Source organism: Micropterus dolomieu, linkage group LG16, assembly GCF_021292245.1.
Source record: "Micropterus dolomieu isolate WLL.071019.BEF.003 ecotype Adirondacks linkage group LG16, ASM2129224v1, whole genome shotgun sequence".
In the NCBI taxonomy this organism is placed as follows: Eukaryota; Metazoa; Chordata; class Actinopteri; order Centrarchiformes; family Centrarchidae; genus Micropterus; species Micropterus dolomieu.
The window spans coordinates 4894358-4918292 of record NC_060165.1 but is presented as its reverse complement, the minus strand read 5'-3'; the positions used below and the strand labels follow the sequence as shown (position 1 = coordinate 4918292).

Sequence of the window (23935 nt, the reverse complement as noted above, 5' to 3'; positions counted from 1 at the left end):
CTAAATTCACTCTTTGGGGGAAATCATATCAAATGTAGCTTGTCTGTGTTTAATGATCAGCCACATAGATTTGTTCAATAACCCTATCATAACCATCAAGAGTGCCACTGTACACATTTTTCCATGGCGACAGCAATTGTTTTCTTTTTTAAATTAAATGATCAGGGGGCCAAGTCAGACATCAAAACAAGGCCTATCAATATTCTACCCGGCGTAGCCTGTGTGTGCAGCAGTGGTTGACTTTCCTTCATACTTTCTGACAGCACCTGAAGGCAGCAGTGTTGAGTTCACGCCCCTCGAAACCCCTCCTCCCACTGAGACTTTAAATATGCGGGGTATGTGGCACTGTAGTGTCAGTTTAGTGAAGTCTGCTGCAGAGATACCGCCGAGCCGTCTGGACACACTACCAACGCACTCAGCTGGAGCTTAGCCATTTACACAAACCGTACCTGCTTTTCAAAAAAAAGTCCACATTAAGGTAACTTAATATATATATATTCTAACACATTTTGCTGAAACTGAATGCTGCGGATTTCAGACTGGTTTACTGACAAGCAACAGGTTGGCCAACTTAATACTTTGAATTACTGAAAACATTACATTTATTTATAGCCTACGTTTACAAACTACCTGAGAAACTCGCTATTGCTGGTTAATTACTGTAACGTTAGCTTCTAAATTAATGTTGTTTTTTTTTTTTTACTGTTGCAATGCTAATCCCTAATTTCAGTAACGTTTGTAGTTTGTACACTTTGGCTTTGGGCATTGAAGTTATAGCCGCGGGAATTCGGTTGAAAAGTGTGCCCTAGTTTTTCATTAGCAATTTCAAACCATCCAAAGCCAAATTATCTCAACTCAAACAGTGTCTAATAAACTTAAGGGTATGTTAGCATACAACATATATTTACAATGATATAAATATAGTAAAGAGGTTAACACTGATTTGTGATTTTATTGTGATTCTATAACACATTATGCTTTTGTTAGAGCAAAAACTAGCATTACCTGCTGACATATCCAAATGTAGTCGGATTCTTAAACAATTAAAGACATTAAAATTTAATTATTAACTGTTCCTTGCAGCTGTTATGAAACAGGTGGGGATTCAATAGAAATTATCACAAAGCTGCACGTAAGTTAATTTCATAGCAGTAATGTAATGTATTGAGTTTCCACTGTGAAAAGGTTAAGTGAATCTCCCATACAATTTTATTAGTCTTGTTTCAGTGGAAAATGTGAGTGTCCTCAAAGCGGTTTTCTGATTTTGGGTACAAACACATACTGAATGAAATGTGCCAAATTTAAAAGACACTGAATATCACACTGTCAGTTTAAAAACTATCATTAATGAATCATAGACATGTCTAAATCCTACATCTTAGCGAAGCTGTTACCACTGAACTCTGTAAAACTTTAAAATTGACTGTGGTCGTCTACACAGGCAGACAACAGGACATTTCTATCAAAACACATCAGCTGACTTGTTGGTCTGAACACTTCGACACAGACCTTCTCATCACACCCAGCCCCTAAAGGGTAATGTGACGGTAATGTCAGGGGTCTTTTCATCCCATCTCATGCTCAGGCCTGTCCTACAGTCTCTGATCCAGCTGGGGTGGAGGATGTGTGACTGACAAGATTAATAGTTTCTGTTTTCTTTTCGAATAATTAACAATGCTTTCTAATTTTAGTGTCTAAAGTGTGATATTGCAGCAGGCTTGCTTTGCAGTGATACATGTGGAAGGTCTTAAAACGTTAAATTTGTCCCTTGTGGAACCTCATCAACGCCCCCTCGACACATTATTTTTTTAAAAAGGGGAGTGTGTCTGTAATTACAGACAGATGCAACTGTGAATCAGGGAGAGAATGCGTGCGTCATGTGGGCTCTTTGGCAGGGTTCCCATGCAGTATGGGAAAGTATGGAATTTGATATTAGTCGTTTCCAGGTCTGGATAAGTATGGAAAGAAGGTATGGAAAAATATGAGTGTTTCCAGACTATTGCCCAGTTCTGTTTTCTAAATGATAAAATGAAGAATTTCTAAAAATTGATCACACAAGCAGAGTGTTTTTCATGGCATCCACCGCAGCCAAATGTTTACCACTGCAAGAAAATGTGGGCTGGGTTGGCCAGATGGGGCCACTGAAAATATTGGGGTGGCACACCAAAACCAAAAGCCATAACTGAATTTTAGGAATTCTATAATACTGCTGTAGTATAGGCCTACAGACGAGTTAAAGATGACTTTTGGTTCTTTTGTTACTAATTATCTAGTCAAGCATAGCCACACCTTCACACTGCGGTTTAGCACTATGTCAGCTCTGGAGAAAGGTCTGGCTCAATCCATTATCATTCATTCATCATTGGTATAAGGGGGGAAACGCTCTGGCTTGTTTGTACGTCTTTAAACCAATCAGTCAGTCCAATGCGGTGGGGGTGCCCTTACAAAATATTGTCTGTGTCTTGTTATGGTGGAAGCGAAAATGGCTAAATCCCTGTAAAAGAAAAGCTTGTTAGCTTGTCTACGCTTGTACCATTAGCAACAAGGTTACTGTTGGGTTGCTAGCTTGGAGGTTGTTGTTGTTTCATATAGGAAAGGTAACAAGCAGATAGCGGAAGAGGAGGAGAATGGCAGCTGAAATAGTAGGCTAATGGCAGGCTTATATGAACAGCCTACTTCCTGTGAGCCAGACTACTAATTATCTAATGTGCATAAACTAATAACTGTACAGCCATCATTTTGAGTTCCACAACAATCTATGTATACTCATTACTAAGAAGCATATTATGCATAGACTCACAAGGGAGGGCCGGTGAGGGGATCAGCGAGTGTATCAGGGTGGTCGTGGCCCCCCGTGCCACCCCTTGGCAGCACCACTGCTAGAGCGAACTTGATGTTGTCGAAAGCAAGGCCAGAAGTATGGCGTGTGACTGAACGATGCACACCTCTACGCAGCTGCCTGTACAGCCTGCAAAACAGCTCTACCCCAACTACCAAATTCTGACACCTGTGCCTAAATAAGTTTGAAAGAGAATGTGGAAATATCAAAAACACCAAATATTAAGCTTGTCTGAACATGGATGAGTTTTGCAGTGATGTAAGAAAGGTAAACAGTCTTTTCTGCGTAAGGAAACCAAACCTTTATGGCTGTGTTCATCATAGTTTCCATGGACTCACAGACTGTACAGACGCCAAGAAAATTTTTTATGTTTTTTCAACTCCTTTTCTGTTTGTTCATTAAAACAATAATATATTATTTAGTTTAATTCCTCTCTGGGCAGAGATGTTTCAAGTGAAACGTTGTCCAACAAACTGCTTTTGAAATGGAAAATGTGTTGGAATCCCGGTGTGGTAACAAGAGTGTTCACACTCGCGCTTCTTTTTTGCCGTTTGTGTTTTGCAGCCACGGCCCATCAGACAACAAAAGCCCTAAGGCACGGTGCCCCGAAACATTCCTTTGGGCATTAGGCTGACCTCTTTTGCATTGTTTATTTTTTTTGTTTGTTTTTTTTCCTCTCAGGGTGGCAGTTGTGGCCTGCATCCATGGTTTTCAATTCAACCATATGCAACATTCTCAAAGGCAGGTGTAATTATAATGTGGCGCAAACAGCTTTGTGCTTTACATATGGCAAGTACTTTTTCTGACTTATCAAAGAAAAATTACCAAAAACTACCCCCAGTATAGCTTAAGTGCTATGGTTTTACATTTCGACTTTGTTCATGGGGAAGTGTGTGTGACAATGAATGAACAACAAATTAATGACAAACTGCTGAATTTGATGGTCATCTTTCCTTTGTGAATAAGGACTGAGCAAAGTCCTTGGTTTCCAAAGGTCAGATGAGGACACATCAGAGCAGAGAGTAACCCTGGCCCTGATGCTTCAGCGTCTCATATCTTCTCTGTATCTCTTCTTAGAACCATAACAATGCCCAACTGGGGAGGAGGCAACAAGTGTGGGGCCTGCCATGGGACAGTTTACCACGCCGAGGAAGTGCAGTGTGACGGGAAGAGTTTCCACAAATGCTGTTTTCTCTGCAGTAAGTACACGTTTTAGCGCGTGAATTAGAATTTGGCTATATTTTATGGCATTGCTGACCGTTTGCAGGATGTCTCCTGTCGCTGTGCAGGAGCTTTTTCACATCTGTGGGGTGGCGATGGGGCAGTGGATTTGACATATGCCTTCCCCACTGTGACACACAAGTGTGAGGGACGTGGGCATTTACCAGGGCTGTATGGGTTATTGAGTTTCATTACAGAAAATGTAGGATAAAGTGTTTTAGGAGCTTGCTCCATGCTGGGGACCAAAAGTCAGGATATTCTCAGCAAATATTCTCTGTAAATACAATCCAATGAATGAATACAGAATCACTGGAGTACCCCTTTTAAAACTGTGTGCTTGACATGTGGTAATGCTGGAGTGAACTATGTCCTCAAAAAACGAAACCTGGCTGACAAAATTGAGAAATATTGTGAGAAAGGTAATGTTAACTTTTCCATTTGAAAAGATCACTGAAGGGGGCAGGTGGCTCAGTTGGTTGAGTGCCCGCCCCATGGGCAAGACTGTGGCCTCAGGTTTGATTCCAGCTTGGAGCCCTTTGCAGCATGTCTTTTCTCTCTCTCTCTCATTTCCAACTTCTCTGTCTGTCCTAACCAAATAAAGGTTACCCCCCCACCCAAAAAAAGATCACTGAAAGTTAAAACACGAGAGCCAACTTTTAAGTCTCGGAGTTTTCTTATTAACATTTGGACAAACATTTGTTGACGTTTTTGGTTTGAAGAAAAAGTCTCAGACTTTTGCCTAACCTTGCCAAAACTCTTAAATGTAATTATGTGAATGTAAGACCTGCACACATTATTTGTAGTTATAATATAGTAAAGGACATCTATTTAGTTGTTTATGCTGTGTTATGCATTTGGTTCAAGCTGCAGAGAGCCATGAAAGATCAGACGTAGAACCCAATACCAGGGTGAGTCAGGACAAAGCCGTGTGGACTCAGTTTCACCTCTCCACAGCTCATCAAAAGGGAGCTTGTGCTCACTTTTCTCTCCATGGTCACTGGTTGATGAGTTCACACTGCATTATTGTCAGTTTGTTGGATGGGTGGGTGGCTTGTCCTGCTCCTGAACCGTCCTTGAAATGTCAGTGAAGATGTTTCAGCAAAGACTTTACACGGAGACCAGGATTATACAAAGCCTGTCATTTAACTGCTATTAAGAGGAGACCAAAGCAATCTGAGCCACAAAAGAGTTGTTTTTTTCCCCCCCAGAGGGTCCCACACAAAGCAAGCTTTGTTTTACACTCGATGGGATCCTGAGCAGGGGGACTCTCTGTCTTTTCCTCCAATTTCTCAGTTTGACATTGGCCACTTTTCATTTCTATATAGGAAAGGCAGAAATGTCACACTGTTGTAAACAGAGCTTCATATGACTCTTTGACTTACTGACTTACTGTGTCTTTATCTTCTTGAATTACTTTGTTATTTTATCACAGGGGAACTAGAAATACTTCTGATAAAACTCTAACAAACTACTATATAAACTAACAATTGTAACAAATATGGTTAAGAAAATATGACTATTTAGGAGCGATTTGATTGGACATACTGCAATCTTCTAACAATCCTGCAAAGCCTTCCTTTTCAAAGCGTTGGCTAGAGGCATTTGTCCAGCCAGTTGTGCGAAATCTTAAACCAGCATCAGACGGTCACACAGGCCAGTGTGTGAAGAGTTCAGCTAATCCCAACAGCCAGTGTGCATACTTAAGCCACTGCAATGCTTTTGTTTTATTTTTTCAAACCATGCATTCTTCACTCTGTACAAACCTGCCAAAAATAGTATCATAACCACTACTGTAGTACTGGTGTTAAATCTAATAAATCCTGTACTGTTGTCAAAAAAAATAATTATGATGGAAAATCTATTATGGCACACATCAAATACGTTGAAATTACTTGTAACTCTAGACAAAAATTATACTTGTTGCATGTGCTTTAGAATAGAAATTAAGTATGGCAACTTCCTGAGTAACTTTTCACAGGTACAGTAGGACTGAATCTCTTGCCTCTCAATGAGATGGTTCACATTAACCAGATGTATATGTATGGAACTAGAAAAGACTACGTTTTGTTTAAAAAAAGATCTGTGCTCGCTGCTGAAATTTTACAATTAAAGCAACATTAAGCAACGATTTGGCGACCCTACTGTTTAAGAGTGTAATTCGTAAATAAGGACAGCTGTACATCTGCATTTCTCATGATCAAAAACTAACAAACACCATCAAGCAAGTACAACAACACAAGACACAGCAAGCCAGCTTATACGTTATTACTTACTAGTCCAACAGAAAGAGGACCACCCTTAAGCTCTTTTAGCTAACACAAAGTAAAACCCAATCCAATATTTACTCTTGTCCGGTCTCTTGCTCGGTCACTCTCTTTTTTTCTTTTCCTCAGATGTCTTTTTTTGGTCTTTTTCGCAGCCTTATGTAGCATTACGGCATTCTTGCGAAAGGTTTGCTGCCCGGGATTCGAATGCTACATAGTGCAATACTAGGCGCGATGGGTCCGGAGTGCCAGTGACAGAAACGTCATTCTCCCTATTTATTTACAAGTCAGTGTAGCATAAATATGATTTTGAACCTTTTATTTTAAGATAAAATTACTACATAATGTCACTTTAAAACTGAAAGAAGTAACATTACAATGAAAGGGCTGAAAGAAGCTGAAGTTTCAGTTTAGGTATAAACACTGAATTGGCAATTTAGGACCTTGAAGAGTTGAAGGAGGGTTTTTTTTGTTCAAAGGTGAAGTGCCAGCTGAACTCAGTAGACGTGCAAGTGGTAAAAGTATTAAAAGGTCTTCAATTTTCTTGCGCAGTGAGTTGAAAGTCTCTCAATTTCTCTTTTATTCTTCAACTAACAGGTCATCTGTCAGTAATGACACTTCAACTGATACTGTAGCGGAGGCTTATCAAAATATCCAAAATAGGTTGGCAGGAGACAGGAGAATAACCTTAATCCTAACCTCTCACTTAAAACGGTAAAATGGTCGATTAGTAGGATATTAGATAGCCACAATCACTAGCTACCTTCACTACGGTCATACACCAATAAAAGAAAACCACCAAACACTAATTCAGTCACTCCAAATAAAGCTGGCTGTATTCAAAGTCAAACAATAATCCACCATATGGTTAGTATAGTCTTACATTTCCGTTAAAGCAATAAAGACCGTTTCAAAATATATCAATCATATACAAAATTTCCACAATTCAAATGATAAAGAAAAGGACTAGTCCAACTTGAGGAGGAGTGTAGTCCAGTAAAATAGAGTTACATTGAGAGGTAAATAAGGGTGTAGGGGTGTGTGGGTGTATGCAGTTCAGTTCAGTGGAGGGCAGAAGGTAAGGTCCTGCCTATAGCTGGGCAGGAGGATAGAGTAGCCTGGAGAGTTACAAGAAGGAAGACTTAGCTTTGCTGGTCCACCAGGACAAGGACGCTCCAAGCTGCAACTGAGCAGGTTGAAGAGCACGTTAACATGGTTGTCCACACCCACTCCAGGGTTCAGTACAGTCCTTTGTTGCTCATTTAACTTCACGAAGACCGGCCAGTTCTTGGTACCACTGCTTCTCCAACACTTATGCATCTCAATTTCACTCCAGGGCCAGGGTGCCTCAAAACCTGTGCTCAAAACTGGAATCATTCAGCAAACTATCTCTTTCCTGTGAACTTCTCCTCCACGCATGAAATGTTTGTCCTTCCCTTCCCCCCAGCTTGCAGGTGCCTAATTTATCTCCTCCTGCTCAAACCACACCTCCAATCAAAAGCAAAAAGCCCATTCTGCCACTCTCCTACCCCTCTCTGCTACAATACATCAACAAATTTCTATTCATACACTTAAATTGACGCTTCAAACCCTTTTTAGGTCTCAGAGTCCCGAGTCCCACAACTTCCACGTTCATACAGAATGAACTCCAACTGCTTTCATTGTACACTGTGTTCAGTCAGTGCTTTCCCTGACATCTTTCGGTTTTATATACTTAAACTGGTCCTCCATTTCTTTCAAGAATTACACTTCAACTTGCCCTTGAAGTTTAATTTATTGCTCGCACTATAGCTTGACATTTCAACTAATTTCAGAGCTTGAAGTTCAAAGGAATCTTCTTCTGCAAGCTTTTGTAGCACTGAATTGACACTTGAACTTCATTCAGGGCTTAAAATCTCAGCTTCTTTTAGTCCTTCCATTTTAACAGATATAATAATAATACAGCATCGTCTTATTTCTAAAACGAAGAGCAAATACTCTGAGAACATGTCAGTGACATCCTAATCACAGGAAGATGCTATATTTCTTTGCTAGGTGCAAAGTGACACCATTCCACTTAAGTAACGCCTCCTCTCTCTGTGTCCTCAGTGGTCTGCAGGAAGGGCTTAGACAGCACCACACTGGCTATTCATGACCAGGAGATCTACTGCAAGTCATGCTACGGGAAGAAGTACGGCCCAAAAGGCTACGGCTACGGTCAGGGGGCCGGGACGCTCAACATGGACCGAGGAGAGCGGCTGGGAATCAAACATGAAGAGTAAGACGGGCTGCTGCATGAGGCCTGAATGTTACATAATGTACTTTAGATGTATATTTAGATGCACAGGTTTGAGTCAATTTAACTCATCATGATAAGCATGATCAATATGATTATTTTAGCCAACATGGAAACAAAGTTTATGTGGAAGTATGTTGTGTGGTCACTGCTGGCGTTGGGCTGTCAGAGATTGTATGCGAAAAAAGCAAATTAAGACAAATTCAGACAAATTTTCATACAATTTAACTGTAAAAAGGCAAGCAGCTACGAAATGACGGGCAACTTATACTGCTATACGACTATAGATTCAATAAAATACAAGTGACATCTTGAAATCTCTGAATAAAGGATCATTCATCAGACTTGCACAAGTGGGCGTCGTGACGTTGACAAGGTTAGTGAGTTCAGTGGTGTGCTATAATGATGTTTATAAGTTGTGGCTGCTTGACGGTGCTCTTGTCTCCAAACAGCGTGCATTCATTGTGCTGAAGTGGAAATAGTTCCCAAATGCATCAGCTTGATAAAAAGATACTTGACGAAGAAAGTTAATGTTAAAAAATAGGATTTTATTTTTGCCCTCGACTAGTGAAGCAGCTTTCTAACTTGACCAGAGAACAGCATGGTGCTGTAAATGGCAGTGAGAGCTACTGCTGGGTGTCCTAGTGATTACAGAGATTTTCCAGTAACTAAGCGCTAACAGGTTTCGGCTCTTGTGAGCTTTTAGGGCCGCAAATTAAATGTCTGTAATGTCAGATCAGCAGGCCAAAAACAAAAGGTGTGTATGAAATCTTCTACATCCATTTCTGTTTTTCACTGCCTGAACCACAAAGCTTTGAGGGAGGAAAGAGACCTTGACGGGAATATTGGCACGCAGTCTTCCTCTTTATCAAATCCAGCTTGGCTGCTGCAGTTCCCAGCCGGTTTGGTGAACAGTGTAGATCCAAGAAGAGAAAAGTCCAAGCTGAAGAGTTTAATACAGCATCTAGTAGATTGGGTTCATGGCTTTCCAACTGGCTTCCAGCCCACATTAGCGGCCCTGAAATCGGATGGGTCTACTTCTGCGACCTGAAGTGAGTGTCAAATGTGTATCCATACATACACATGATGTGAAAGCACCATAAACAAACAGGAAAACACAGACCCACACTCACCTACCCAGAATGTTTACTCCTGCCCCAGACGTCAGGTGATGACGGTTATGAAGGAGCTTATTATGTAACCAGCAGGATCCCGCCTTCCCTCCTCCCTGTTCTCTGCCACAAAGGGCTTCATTCAGGGGCACACTGGGGCTGGCAGTCACCCTCCGATAAGCACCGCTCCAGGGCCCTATTCACTTTCCCACCACTGGTTAAGGACAGAGAGAGGGAGAGTAGGCTAGAGGAGTAAGGTGTGCCAGGTTTATTTCTATTCTTCTAAAAATAAAGGATTATTGCGCAAGTTGTCAGACAACAGACTGAATGTTTAACTGTTACTTAACTAAGGTATGGACTGAGCCATTTATTACTGCATATGTCAGCATTTTAGGTCAGGATTGCTTCGCTGTTAGTAAATGAGTAAATGTTTTGACAAGAAAAGAGGAGGTTCTCATACAAAGTTTCATTCCAAAATCAGATAGCCACCACTTTAAATTGTTTTTACAGAATAATCTGTTAATGCTGAATTAAGTTTGAAAGGATTTCTTTAGATGACAAAATAATGATAATGTTATGATATATCCCCCCACCACCCAGGACACAAACTCACAGACCGACCACCAACCCCAATCCATCCAAATTTGCCCAGAAGTTCGGAGGTTCAGAGAAATGTGCCCGGTGTGGAGACTCTGTCTATGCAGCTGAGAAGATCATGGGCGCAGGCAAGGTGAGAGTTTTACCTGAAGCATCTAACTCTCTGTTTACACAGCAGAGCAAAGGGGATGTCTCCATATTGTTTGTTTTGCTCGATCACTCTAATCCAAAGCCTAAAGATATATCATTTACCATTGGTCGAAGAAGTGTTCAAATCCAAGTAGCAATACCACACTATAGAAATACAAGTAAAGTCCTGCATTCAAATTTTTACTTAAGTAAATGTACAGAAATACCAGCAACAAAATATACTGAAAGTATCTTAAGTAAAAGTACATGTGCAGAATTCAAAACGGAAATATCTCAACAACTACTGGACGGATTGCAGTGAAACTTTCATGGTCTCAAGATGCTATTGACTGACTTTTACGACTCTAGTTATCCCCTGAGGTTGATATTTGTAGTTTTGAGTGAAACATCTTTTGAGTGGATTGCCATGACATTTGGTGCAGACGTTCATGTCCCCCTCAAGATGAATTTTAATCCGCCTGACTTAACGTCTGTCTAGTGCTTTGGTCTGCAGTCCCACCAGCCTCAGCTGCACTTTGTGTTTCGTGCTAATGCAAATGGAGGAGCTAATGTTAGCATGCTAACGTGACATAAACCAATATGGGTAACATGGTGAACGCTCAGTGTGTCCTTTTGATCATGGTAGCCTGCTGACTTTAGCATTTGAGCACAAGTGACTGAATATTCCTGTAAGAACTGACAGTAAAGTCAGAAAGTTTGCGTTTGCAGATTAAAAAAACACACTTTGAATACAATATTCACTGTCAGGCTGTAAATTGAGGCATCTGCCTACAGTATCTCACTTTTGTGAGATACTGTACTGAGATACTGACTACACCCCTCACATACGTGTAAATATTTGATTATATCTTTTCATGTGACAACACTGAAGAAAGGATATTTTGCTACAATGTAGTGAGTGTACACACCTGCTCCCCATTCACACCTGAGACCTCGCAACACCAATGACTCACATGACACCGGGAAGGGAAAATGGCTAAATGGCCCAATTGTAGTCACTTTTGTTGCCAGCGGTTTAGGCCTAGTCCACACTGACACGAGAGTTTTTCCTCCTTCTTTAAAAAAATATCCGTCCACATGAAAACGCAAACACACGCTATAAAGCGCTGTCAAGAGCAAGCCAATACACCTGGCGGCGATATGACCCTAACCGTAAAGCCACGTTGGCCAATCAGAACCTAATAAAATTGTAAACAAAGCAGGCAGTGGCGCACAATCTGACATCAAACACAGCGGATAACGGCGCACAGTCTGACGTCACAAGGCAAAACCCCTGGTTTTACTGTCTACATGACACTGCAACCGGCGTTTCTGAAAATCCTCAAATGTTTGGTTTCAGTGACCTGATACTGCGTTTCCGTGTGGACAAACGGCCGAACCGCTTAAAAAAAAGTCACGGTTATAAAAATACCTGTGTTCGTGTGGACAGGGCCTTAGACATGAATGGCTGTGTGATGTTAATTTTGAGGGGACAGCAAACTTACACTGTTATACAAGCTGTACACTCTCTACAGTGTAGCAAAGTGTCATTTCTTCAGTGTTGTCACATGAAAAGATATAATCAAATATTTAATAATGTTGTGAGGGGTGTACTCACTTTTGTGAGATACTGTAGATATTAGCCAAGTCAGCTATTTGACTTTCACTTGTTGAGACAAGATTCAAATATTATGACTATTGTCTGAGGATTCATATATTGTCAAAACACTGACGGAGAGTGTACAGCTAGGCTGTGCCTGGGAATCCTGCAACTCCATTCTGGTATTTCTTGTTGACATTAATGACAGAACCTCGTGTTTACGCTACACTGCGAAATTAACTGACCTTTCAAATGTGCAGTTCGTGTTCAACTTTACAGAACGATCATTATAAACAGTTTTAGCATTGGCAGCCCCAGCAAAAATCAAACCTCTAACCCAAGCAGTGTTGGTTCTGTGAGCCACAGGACTACATCACAAAACACACAAGGATGAAATTGTCTGGATTGAACGCACATGGTTTTTACACTGCTGAACCACATGCAGGCGGATTGGCGTGCTCTCTCATAATGACAGAACATATATCCTTTTTTTCTGATTGTTCCATAAAGTTTGGATGGGAGCTTCCTAACAGCTGGGGTTAATCTTATGAGACCCCCTGGACACTGCGGTTCTGGCAGATGTTGTTGACACACAAATTTTACAGTAGATGAAGTCATGAGGCTTACAGTCGAGAGATGTATCAGCAGGATGTTTGGTCCTGAGGAAGAAAATTAAGTCTCAGAGTAGTTACTCACATTTAAACCTGTCCACAAAAACAAGATTTGTGTCCCATTTCCTGTCGCTGATCACGTGTGGATTAGCACAGAGCTGATTTATAGCAGGTGATGTCAGGGCGGAGAGTTATTAATGTGTTTCCTAATGGGAGGAAATCTACGCGAGGCTCCACTCACTGGTTAAAGCATAGCCTGTAATTTTCTGTATAATGGAGACATTCAGAGAGGCCCCCGGGATGTTGGAAAACTGAGCAGCAACGATGACATCTGCTCCAAGAAACATCTGCAATTATCGGCTGTAAATAACTACAAACACAATCTTTTTGATCCGACTAGTTTTGTTTCAGCGCTGTACCTAAGCCTAACAATGTAAGGTGGAGTCAGCACAAAGGCTTGAACTTGAACGGCTGCCACTGTAGGTGTAAAATTTAAAATCATTTTTCTCCTCATAGCCATGGCATAAGAACTGCTTCCGCTGTGCAAAATGTGGCAAGAGCCTGGAGTCGACCACTCAGACTGAGAAAGACGGAGAAATCTACTGCAAAGGTGAGATAAATCACGTGAGATAAAACGTAACAAATATGTGTAGTGTTCGATTACAACAGGATTACTGTCATCACTAAGGCTTCTCAGAGAGGCAGGAAAAATACAATTCACAGAGCAAGAGTAGAATAAATCCACCACACACAGTGACATGAAGAATCTGCTCCAGAGTGATTCAGCAGCAACAGATGTTCTCACCAAAACATCCTTTTGATGTTTAGGATAATGTGTGATCACTGACATAATGGCCCTAAACTAGTTCTTCAAAAGAAATATCACGGCATGAAGAACACACAGCAAACTGCAGTCTGATGAAGGTCAGGTACAACAGGGAGCATATATACACACTCTGTGTGTGTATATATATATATATATATATATAGATACAAGTGCTGGTCATATAATTAGAATATCATCAAAAAGTTGATTTATTTCAGTAATTCCATTCAGAAAGTGAAACTTGGATATTATATTCATTCATTCCACACAGACTGATATATTTCAAGTGTTCATTCCTTTTAATTTTGATGATTATAACTGACAACTAATGAAAACCCCAAAATCAGTATCTCAGAAAATTAGAATATTGTGAAAAGGTTCAATATTGAAGACACCTGGTGCCACACTCTAATCATCTAATTAACTCAATACACCTGCAAAGGCCTTTAAATGGTCTCTCAGTCTAGTTCTGTAGGCTGCACAAGCATGGGGAAGACTGCTGACAGCTGTCCAAAAGACGACCACTGACACCTTGCACAAGGAGGTCAAGACACAAAAGGTCATTGCTAAAGAGGCTGGCTGTTCACAGAGCTCTGTGTCCAAGCACATTAATAGAGAGGCGAAGGGAAGGAAAAGATGTGGTAGAAAAAAGTGTACAAGCAATAAGGATAACCCCACCCTGGAGAGGATTGTGAAACAAAACCCATTCAAAAATGTGGGGGAGATTCACAAAGAGTGGACTGCAGCTGGAGTCAGTGCTTCAAGAACCACCATGCACAGACGTATGCAAGACATTGGTTTCAGCTGTCGCATTCCTTGTGTCAAGCCACTCTTGAACAAAACACAGCGTCAGAAGCGTCTCGCCTGGGCTAAAGACAAAAAGGACTGGACTGCTGCTGTCCAAAGTTATGTTCTCTTATGAAAGTAAATTTTGCATTTCCTTTGGACATCATGTGTACTGACGGAAGTATCCGAATTGAGACACAAATAGTAGCGTAATGGCTCTCATTCACTTATAATTAGGCTAAGAGAACCTTTAACAGAACCTTTAAAAAGCCTCACCAAAGCTTTCCAGTCTGGCTCAGACTACAGAGAACAAACTGCAGGTACAGTATTATCACACTGTGAGAATTCCACCTGGTCAAAAAGATACCAGTGACCGGGAAGGAGCTGATGACATGGCAAAGTAAGCACTTAGATCAGCTCACCGATATACATACATTTTTACTGTCTTGATGATTCATTCATGTCAAATTTACAGCTGCTGACTTTTGAGCCTGAACGTTCTGTCCTGTTAGTAATGGTGACTGGTATCACTGATGACACGTGCTAATAAAAATGATTAACTAGTTGTTTAAAAATATCAGGTTGTGGCTTTATTCCTGGTAGACATTTGTTTTCTAATACCAGGAGGTTGTTAAATGTTATTTTATCCCCTGCGACTAACTCACCAGAAATAGTGCTCTCTTTAGATGCGGAAAAGGCGTTTTGATAGGGTGGAGTGGTCCTACCTTTTCCACATACTTAAAAAAATTATGTTTTAGTTCCACTTTTATCTCATGGATCAAGCTCCTCTATGCCTCTCCTGTCGCAGCGGTCAGTGCCAACGGAGTGAGATCTGACCTGTTCTCTCTTGCGCGCGGAACCCATCAAGGTTGCCCGCTATCCCCATTGCTATTTGCCATCGCTGTAGAGCCCTTGGCCATCTGGCTCCGTGAGGAGGAGGGATTTAGTGGTATCACTCGGTTTCGATCTGTCACACAAGCTTTCCCTGTACGCAGATGACCTTCTACTTTACGTTTCGGATCCGGCATCCTCTCTTCCCATTATCTTAAACATCCTGGATCAGTTTAAAATACTTTCCAGCTACAAGCTCAACCTTGAGAAAAGCGAATACCTCCCCATTAATTCACCTGCTGAGGGGCTCCCTCAGTCCCTCTTCCCCTTTAAGGTTTCGGATGGTTTCAGATATCTGGGGATCCTCATCACCAAATTGACCACAGAGCTTTTTTTACCGCTGTAAATCAGGCCCGGCCAGATGGTCCTCCATTCCTCTCTCTAATGGGACATATTTCAACATATTCCAGTATTAATCAATAAATCTTTCTTCTCCACACTTGATCAAATGATAAACTCGTTTCAGACATGCACATGTTGAAAGATCGGTCCTTCAACTCCCCAGGTCTGAAGGTGGCCTGGCACTGCCGAATCTTCGCTGGTACTACTGGGCCTGCAATATCAACAAACTTCTTTTCTGGAACACTTAATTGGCACCAGGTGAACAACCTCAGTGGGCTTTGATGGAAACATTTCACTTTGTTTGGTAGTTTGCTCCCAGTTACCTCTCTCAGTCATGGCGGTTGCGCACAATCCAATTGTGACCAGCACTTAAAAAATTTGGAATCCATTCAGGAAACAGTTTGGTTTACATACCCCATCTGGTCTAGCGTCTGTCTTTCGTAACCACCTATTCTCACCCTCCTGTTCGGATCCAGTTTTTCAGACTTTGTACACTAACGGTATCTTTACCTCATTTGTGGACCTGTCAGTAAAACTCAGCTTGCCAAATAACCATCTATTCCGCTTTTTTCAAATTTGGCACTTTGTTCAAAATCAATTTCCTCAACTGCCCCCCAGACTCCATGATGGACTTTTCCCTGACACTTGACAGGGGAGGGGGCTCACCTCGGTTATATATAATTATATTTTTAATATACATCCAGTATGCTTGGAATCTCTGAGGGCCGTCTGGGACCAGGACCTCAGGATGACTGTCGGATAAGCAATGGAGACACATACTGGACCTCGTACACACTTCCTTGATATGCGGGCGGGACAATCTTCTACAATGTAAGATTTTACATAGTGTCCATTTCACTAATGCAAAACTAGCTAACATTTTTCCTAATAGACTCACCGCCAGACTACATGCATATGTTCTGGTCATTTCCACAATTAAGTATGTTTTGGACTTCACTCGACCCCCATCATTTCCAGAGCTGCACAGCGAATTATCGCATTCACCTCCTTGCTGGCAAGGAGGCTCATACTCCTTAAATGGAAGCATTCTTCCCCACCCACCCACAACAGATGGATTCAAGAGATACTGCAGTGCATCAAGCTTGAGAGGGTCTTACGAGGGTCTGGCATTTAAAAGGGAAAAGAACGGTTTGTCAAATATAATCTTTTCAATTGTGACTGTTGATGTTATTATAACTGTATATGTTTTCCCCGTGTAAATTCAATCAAGAGATTGGTCCAAAAATATCAGGTTGTGAATAGATTAAACAGTTCCACAGTGTTATGTAGCCAAGTCACTGCTGGCAGCTGATGGGATCATACTGTATCAGTAAAAAACAGAACTGGATGTACTGGCTCTAACAACAACCCCTTGACTTTTATTTGACATTGGCTGGACGACACTGGCCTCGTCATGCTAACAGAGCTGCTCGCCGTCCAGATAGAGATTCAGAGGGCAGAAACATCTGCAGTCTGACCTCCACACTGGATTCTCTCTCCTCAACAGCATGATGAGATGGGATGGTTTGGTTAAACAGAAGACGCGCACACAGTGACACACACTGGCAGGCAAAGAAACAGACATGATCACACACATAACCAGATGTCAGCAGATGGATGTTTGCTGAATGTCATAATGAAACCTTGTACTGATGAGGAGAAATGTCGCGTCTCAGCTCTAAACCCGAACAGGCCAGACTCTGGCTGCTGCTATCTATCAGTAGGTTCGTCTCAGGCGGCTCACTGTCCTCTAATGGAGACAGCCTGACTCTGTCTTTGCAAAAGAAAGCTAAAGTGACTTCCAAACACTTTAACATTTTGTTTAAACTACCTTGTTGATTGACCACAGCTTGAGTAGTGAGCTTGTTTTAAACATCACATGTTGATGGCAGATAAGCAGCTCTGAATGTTAGAGCTGGGAAACAGCACCGTGAAATATGTATTGTGCTTTCTCTGCATACACACACGCAAACACACACATTTACGTGTGTCAGCTTTGGGGACATTACATCTAACCCTAAGCCTTAACCTGTGTCCCAAAAGGCTTTTGCCCCAGATTGGACAAGCCGTACCCAATCAACTGGTCTTTAGTCCAAAATGTTTCCCCCAAGGAAATACCCACGTGATTTTTCTATTCTGACAGATCAGATATCTTCTTAAATTATGTGCAGTAGGACGTCATGAAACCATTACTACAGCAGACATTTTGCCACGTCAGAGCAGGAAAGACAAAGGTGAAAATAGTAAATGGATGGTGGCTGAATTCCATTTAGCTGCTTCTGTTTCAGGCTGTACTGGTTTTGTGCATGCAGGCTGACTGTCACGGCTTACTACATTTTAATATAGCAGAGCCGTCCTTAATGTTATCAGTTACCGCCTGCCATTATCTGACCATGATAAGTCAAACAGTGTCACTCAAAACACGGTCAAACCTCAAACTCATCTCAGTGGTAATAGGTTTGTAGCACGCTGAGGTCAGAGTTACCCCTCAACAGCAAAATCTTCTTCCAAATAAAAGTGATACAGTCATGATGATGGAAGATGTGTGTAGCTAAGTGATGGAACTAGCTACTTGATATGGAAGACAGAATGCTAACATGAAGGCTTTTGATTTGGGATGGAAAATATGGATGGATTAGCTGTGGGAGTTATTAAGGTACGTCTTGATAATGAGAAGATAAACAGTAAGTGTGTGCCCGGGTGAAATCTGGTGTTTCACCACTCTGTTTCAACTGGACACTGTGTGTGGAAGGCTGGAATAAGAAAAGTTCAATGTGCCATCTCAACGATACAGAAAATGTGTGTTTGTTGTGTTCAACATGGATGATCCACAAAGACCGAATTGGTTGTTCACATATCAAAGTTATCATTAGTTAGCCAGATACATTCAAACAGCATTCATTCTTCTGCTTTTTAGTGCAAAATGTATTTAAATTTTGTACATAAATTTTATAGTGTCGGTATAGTATATAATGTACTGTGCATATAATGATTTTTCTTTTGGTTTCCTGTATTACTGGGAGATGTCTTGTCATGTCTTGGATGCTTGATTTATAGTGTTGTCTGGTAATCCCATGAGGGAGGGGCCACATGTTTAGCATGACATGGAAATGGAAACTAACCAACATAATTCACACACTGCTGAGGTTCCTTCCTCCTCTTTAGGACAGCCTGTTCCAGCAACATTAAATAATTTTGTTCCACCTCTGATAAGTTTCTTTTAGCAAAGAGCCGGCCTGGCTGATGTCATCATGCTGTGTGGAGCTTAGAGACATCACCTTAAAACAATAACTCAAGTTTTGAAATAGCAGTTTTGATCAGTAATATAAAGGATGCAGCTTTTGGAGTCTGCAGCCTGTTAATTGGTTTCCTCTATATCCCCCCCCCACAGCGTGTTACGCCAAGAACTTCGGGCCAAAGGGATTCGGTTATGGCCAAGGAGCCGGCGCTCTGGTTCACGCTCAGTGATTTGTGAACTGGATCATTCCTCTGTCCAACAGAATCATCAGCCAGCCCTTTTCATGTGTTTTCTCCCTCAGTTGCTTTTATGTTGAAATCAATGCTCATGGTACAAATAAAAACATTGACAAAACAAACCACGTGTTCACATTTGACTGTATTTTATTATTAAAGCCATTAAAACTGAACCATGCCCATATGTTTACATCTGAAGCGGAGTTACAGTGATGTCTGAAGGTGGGCAGAGAGGCACTGGAAATGATTATGTGCTTTGTCTTTTTTTTATTCTTTTATTATCCCACGTGGTGAGGGTGAGAGGGGAGACAGAAAGGACACCGTTTAGGCTGCTGGAAGAACTAGTGAGGGCTGAAATGGCTTTGAATTCATGTCCTGGATGAGCCGGGAGTGCTGAACTCTGCCCTAAAAAACAAAAAACACTAGCCTGCAAGTACTTAAAAGGCAGATAAGAACATAAGTGGTTAGTTACCTGTACTGATATGAAATCTACAGCCTTGTCATGACCTTTGACGCACAACAAAAATAGCTGCTGTGTGTTGTCTTTCTAGGGCAGAAGTGACATCAGTGGTTGGTTAGCGAGATGGGGGGGGTGTGAAACTTGGAATGACGACATAACCGTACCCTTCTGATGATGCAAACATGAGGCCCAAAAGTTTCGGAGGCCTTAATGTAATATAACCTCCCTCTATCCTTAAAACTATTGCATGATCACATTTCAGCTTTTAGAAAACAAAAAAAAAAAGTTGGCGTCTGCCTTAGTTCTCTAGTGTCTTTGCTTTACAATTTGTACATCCAGTGGTATAACAAACCCAGCGGTATATGACATACAAATAAAATTAAAAAAGACCTTTAGGATGACTATTGACTACAGAGTCCACAAGCATGGAACATTCAAATATATTACACACTTGCACAGGAGGGCCTGGCGACCTGAAAGGAAACTTCCACTAAACACACTGGATCTGATAGAAAGATAAAGAAAAAAGAAAAAAAAAAAGACAAATGAACATAATGAAGAAAAGTACTTGCAAATACTTAACATTCACTATATACAGACACGTGGCTTGCCGGGCTGTCACCATGGTGATGACGATGACGGGGCGGGACGGGACGGGGTCGACGGGTTGGGCGGCGAGAGCCCAGCTGTCCCAAGCATCGTACATGCAGTGGAGTTTCGTGGCTGGGGGAAATTCAGGAGGCTTGCCTATAGACAGCAGTGTCGGACATCACTAAAAGCTACAGTCATACACTTGGAGTATAGTCACTTGACTTTCTTCTTTCCATTTGGTTGGAAGAAATCCCCAAAAAACAAAACTAAAAAAAGTCTCCAGGAGCACCTTCAACTAACACTGACGAAAAGAACAAAAGAGTTACAGAGAAGGATATTGTTTATGTACAGATGCACATTCTTTACACTTGAGTCCATCCTGCTGCTGCGGCGGCGGCGGCGGCGGCTGAGCCGACTGTCGCGGGGGTGGGGTTGGGGGTCCAGACAGGAAGTGATGGGAGTTGGCCGTGTCTGATGGGGCCCCTCCTCCTCCTCCTCCTCTCTGTAAACAATGGAAGCGTCGGTGTGAAGCGGCGCTGCTGGGCCCTTGTGTTCAGTAACGGCCAAAAAAAAAAACAACACACACACAAAAAAAATAACACTAAAAAAAAAAAAACGATCAGTGCAATGTTGTAGGCAGACAGACGACAAACAAAACAAGTAAGACTTTACAGCTTTTTGAGAAAAACACACACGGAATGGACCTTTCTTGTAAACTTGTCTGTCCTTCTGCATTCTCTTTTTATGCTCAACTCTGCTGTTAATAAATACACTCACTGTACCTGTCTATATAGAGTTTAATGCTAAAGTTCCCGGGCTTCCATGTCAAAATAGCTACAGGTACTTGGTTAACCACTTTTCCTCAAAAAAACCCCCCCTACTGTTAAAATGATGAGAAATGTAAAAATGATGGCGCTAGAACGTCCTTACTTTATCTATAAATAGTTTAAAAATAAATATACCTGTATCACATTGTCTGTAGGATCATTTCTGTCATGCCTACAGTGGTCGCCACTAGAGAAGTCCCAATTCATGCACTTAATCCTGCATCAATACTTTTTATAGGTTATTACTTTGCCAAAAAAAAAAAAAACAACACTCAGACGCAGCTTTATTTCAGCAGGTGAGAAGTTGGACTCCTCCAGTGGCTCCGGCTGTAACCCCACACTTTCCTCTGAGAAGAAGTTCCAACTTATGTTGCCAACTCTCATCAGCTCAACTTAAAATTCATCACGGTGCAAAATCAAGACCTTAAAAAGACATTCCCTTATCTCTAGCATACTTTAAAACCTATTCAAGGTTAAATAAACAGAACAAGAAACTTTCCTTCAGCTTCCCTGGCCACCACAGACAGTTATCACAGGAACAGCAGAGTTCCTGAACCAATCAAAAACAAAAAAAATACACACAGGGCACAACAACAGGGACACCATAAATAAGGATATAAAGTGGGAAGGGAAAAGAACGATACTGCCACTTTATGGTGCTGCTGTCTATGCAGCGTCACATCTCCGGTAACAGAAGAGCTTTTATTTTGTAATTCCTCTCGGCCGTCAGCCTCTCTCCTCTCCGCTCGTGCCTCGCAGCGGTGCACCGTCCAAAGGACTCGGGAGAAGAGACGAGGTGGAGGGGTTTGATAGCAGTGGAGGTACAGTAATGGAGTCTGATTTAGAATAGTAGTAGTAGTAATAGTAATAAACATGGTGGGGGCTGAGGGAGAGGATGGGGTGTAGGTGTGGCGTTGCCCTGTAACAGCATGCTAGTCCTGGCTGATATTTTTTCCAAAGTCATTTGATTGGTGAGGGAGAGATGGTCCAAAAAAGCAAGCGCTCCCGAAAACAGCATCGCTCCGATATGAAGGCCGGGGGGTGGGGAGGGTGATCCTTCCAAACTTCCTTCCAGCCGGCGCCGCTTGACTGCCCACCCCCCCTTCTCTTCTCTTCCTCTCCTTCCTCTACACCAGCTGGTAGCCCGAGCCAGACGTCTGGTCGTATTCTATTGTGTACTGTGTGGTCCAGTCCACCGTCACGGGCCGGATCAGACCGCAGCAGCGGATCTCGAAGAAATCTATGAGATTTCTGAAGCAGCCATGGCTGGAGAGGGACAGAGAGAGAGAAAGAGGAACATGAGTGGTGTGAGGAAACAGACGCCACCATTCCGATTGCGCAGGAAGAGTAACAACTACTTTTTGTATTATTTCTATGCAACAGAAACAGAGGTATTTTCCCTTTTGTTCCACTTCCAAGTCAAAACCTGGCACCAACATTACCCACAATGCAACTCAAATGCTGACAGTACGGTCCAAGATTTAGGTGTGTAATGCTAGTAGCAGCTAATGTAGCGCCCAGCTGCTAGCCTCAAGCAGAGATGAGGAGCTACAGAGGCGTGTAGCCACAGAGCTAAGTTCTTCTCCACACACCCCTTTTTTGTCATTTTCAAACTTGTTGTCTTCAGCCCCAACTGATGCTGACTCAAGTTGACACTTAGCGGACTTCACAATGCTCCCACTGGAGCTAAAAAAGGCTTTATGCGACTTTTTTCACATAAGCAGTAGTGTTTCACCAACACCTGGAAACAGACTTAAATTCCCCTTTAAAGTTTTAGTGCCATCTAGTGGTGGGGGTTGTGAATTGCAATAAATGGCTCACTGTGCATTCACTTGCTCCTCGGATGAAAATAAGTACTTTATTATAAATGTATTTATTCTAATGACAATTGTAAATTCAGCAGTAAAAACCTAGCTTTGGACTTTTTCTCCATGGAGGTTGTACATTATATCAATTTAATTTCTAAATCCAACAACAAAAAGGCTGCGAAAACTGTCAACATATGGTCCTCGGGAATCAGATTATTCCTACACTACATGAATGATACATCATCATGAAGTATCATTTATGTAGTTCATTCATTTTAGGATTGTCTAGCGATATATCGATTATCGCTGAATTTGCTGTATCATTATCGTGAGCCATGTAACGTGTATTATATCGTGAGGTACCCTGCGATTCCCACCCCTAGAGAAGATATGTCCTAATTTGGGTGAACCAAGCCTTTAATGTTATTACTGAAACGAGCTGAAATAATGAGAGACTGCCCTCTGTAGTAAAAAAAAATAATAACAGAAGATCATTTACTTGAACGGGCTTTCAATGGATGTGGCTGTGACTTTAAAGTGCTTGTATCTCCGAGCGTTCATCCTCTCGTTGGTGGTGATTCCCAAAGCAGCAATCTAAGAGAGACACAAGCAAAGACATCAGTATCACAGACATAAATACCTACTGATATTCAGATTGTAGCAGTTATCAGTTTAGAGTAGAAGAATTGATGCCTACGTGTAAAACTCAATTTTAAATCCTAGTTTTAATTAATGTTTTAAATGTGTTGTGTAAACCCAGACCTGGTATAGCTGACACATGATGAGCACGGCCACCCACATGAAGTGGAAGATGCTGTTGAGGAACATCCAGAACATCCAGGGAGAGCAGGAGGCGATCTGGGTCAGATAGAGCCAGAAACCATCCTTGGCATAACTGGTGGCACAGTGGATCCTCCAGTCTGAGGGAAACAAGAGAGAAGTCAAGGAGCTGGCAGACAAACAGAGCGAGTCAAGTGTGAAAACGAGGGAAAGAAATTTAAAGGGTTCTTCTACTCACAGGAAATGCAGCCGTATATCATCCAGCAGATCATGCAGAGCAGGAAGAACAGGTAGCCCATGAAGTAGCGGTGATTCCCACTTCCTGTAGAGGAGAAACAAACACATCTTGTCACATCTTCACCATGTTAGCTTGCTGACACTTGCTCATTAGCAATAAACACTAAGTTGTGATGTCACAAGTTTTGCAGGTATTATATATATATATATATATATATATATATATATATATATATATATATATATATATATATATATATATATA

General features: G+C 41.6%; 2 protein-coding genes across 2 annotated transcripts in view; one reads left to right on the top strand and one right to left on the bottom strand.

The window, feature by feature from the left end:
• Nucleotides 1-320: 320 nt before the first annotated feature.
• csrp2 (cysteine and glycine-rich protein 2) lies at nucleotides 321-19089 on the top strand. The gene is made up of 6 exons (XM_046071722.1): nucleotides 321-478; nucleotides 3917-4038; nucleotides 8413-8581; nucleotides 10312-10441; nucleotides 13165-13258; nucleotides 18885-19089. The coding sequence occupies exons 2-6, from the start codon at nucleotides 3927-3929 to the stop codon at nucleotides 18959-18961; spliced, it is 582 nt and encodes a 193-aa protein (XP_045927678.1). The 5' UTR covers nucleotides 321-478; nucleotides 3917-3926; the 3' UTR covers nucleotides 18962-19089.
• Nucleotides 19090-19096: 7 nt separating this feature from the next.
• Nucleotides 19097-23935, bottom strand: part of zdhhc17 (zinc finger DHHC-type palmitoyltransferase 17) — a 33197-nt gene continuing 28358 nt past the window's right edge. Inside the window, exons 14-17 of the mRNA XM_046071721.1 lie at nucleotides 23672-23755; nucleotides 23416-23573; nucleotides 23153-23247; nucleotides 19097-22111 (exon numbers count right to left, since the gene is read on the bottom strand). Of these exons, the coding sequence (XP_045927677.1) occupies nucleotides 21973-22111; nucleotides 23153-23247; nucleotides 23416-23573; nucleotides 23672-23755 (476 nt within the window). The 3' untranslated portion in view covers nucleotides 19097-21972. The remainder of the gene's footprint in view (nucleotides 22112-23152; nucleotides 23248-23415; nucleotides 23574-23671; nucleotides 23756-23935) is intronic.

Excerpts from the sequence above, each read along its gene's own strand:
- csrp2 (XM_046071722.1), top strand. The coding sequence starts at position 3,927 with ATGCCCAACTGGGGAGGAGGCAACAAGTGTGGGGCCTGCCATGGGACA. Across the intron at positions 4,039-8,412 it reads CAAATGCTGTTTTCTCTGCA|TGGTCTGCAGGAAGGGCTTA; the intron begins GTAAGTACACGT and ends CTGTGTCCTCAG. Across the intron at positions 8,582-10,311 it reads CTGGGAATCAAACATGAAGA|GACACAAACTCACAGACCGA; the intron begins GTAAGACGGGCT and ends CCCACCACCCAG.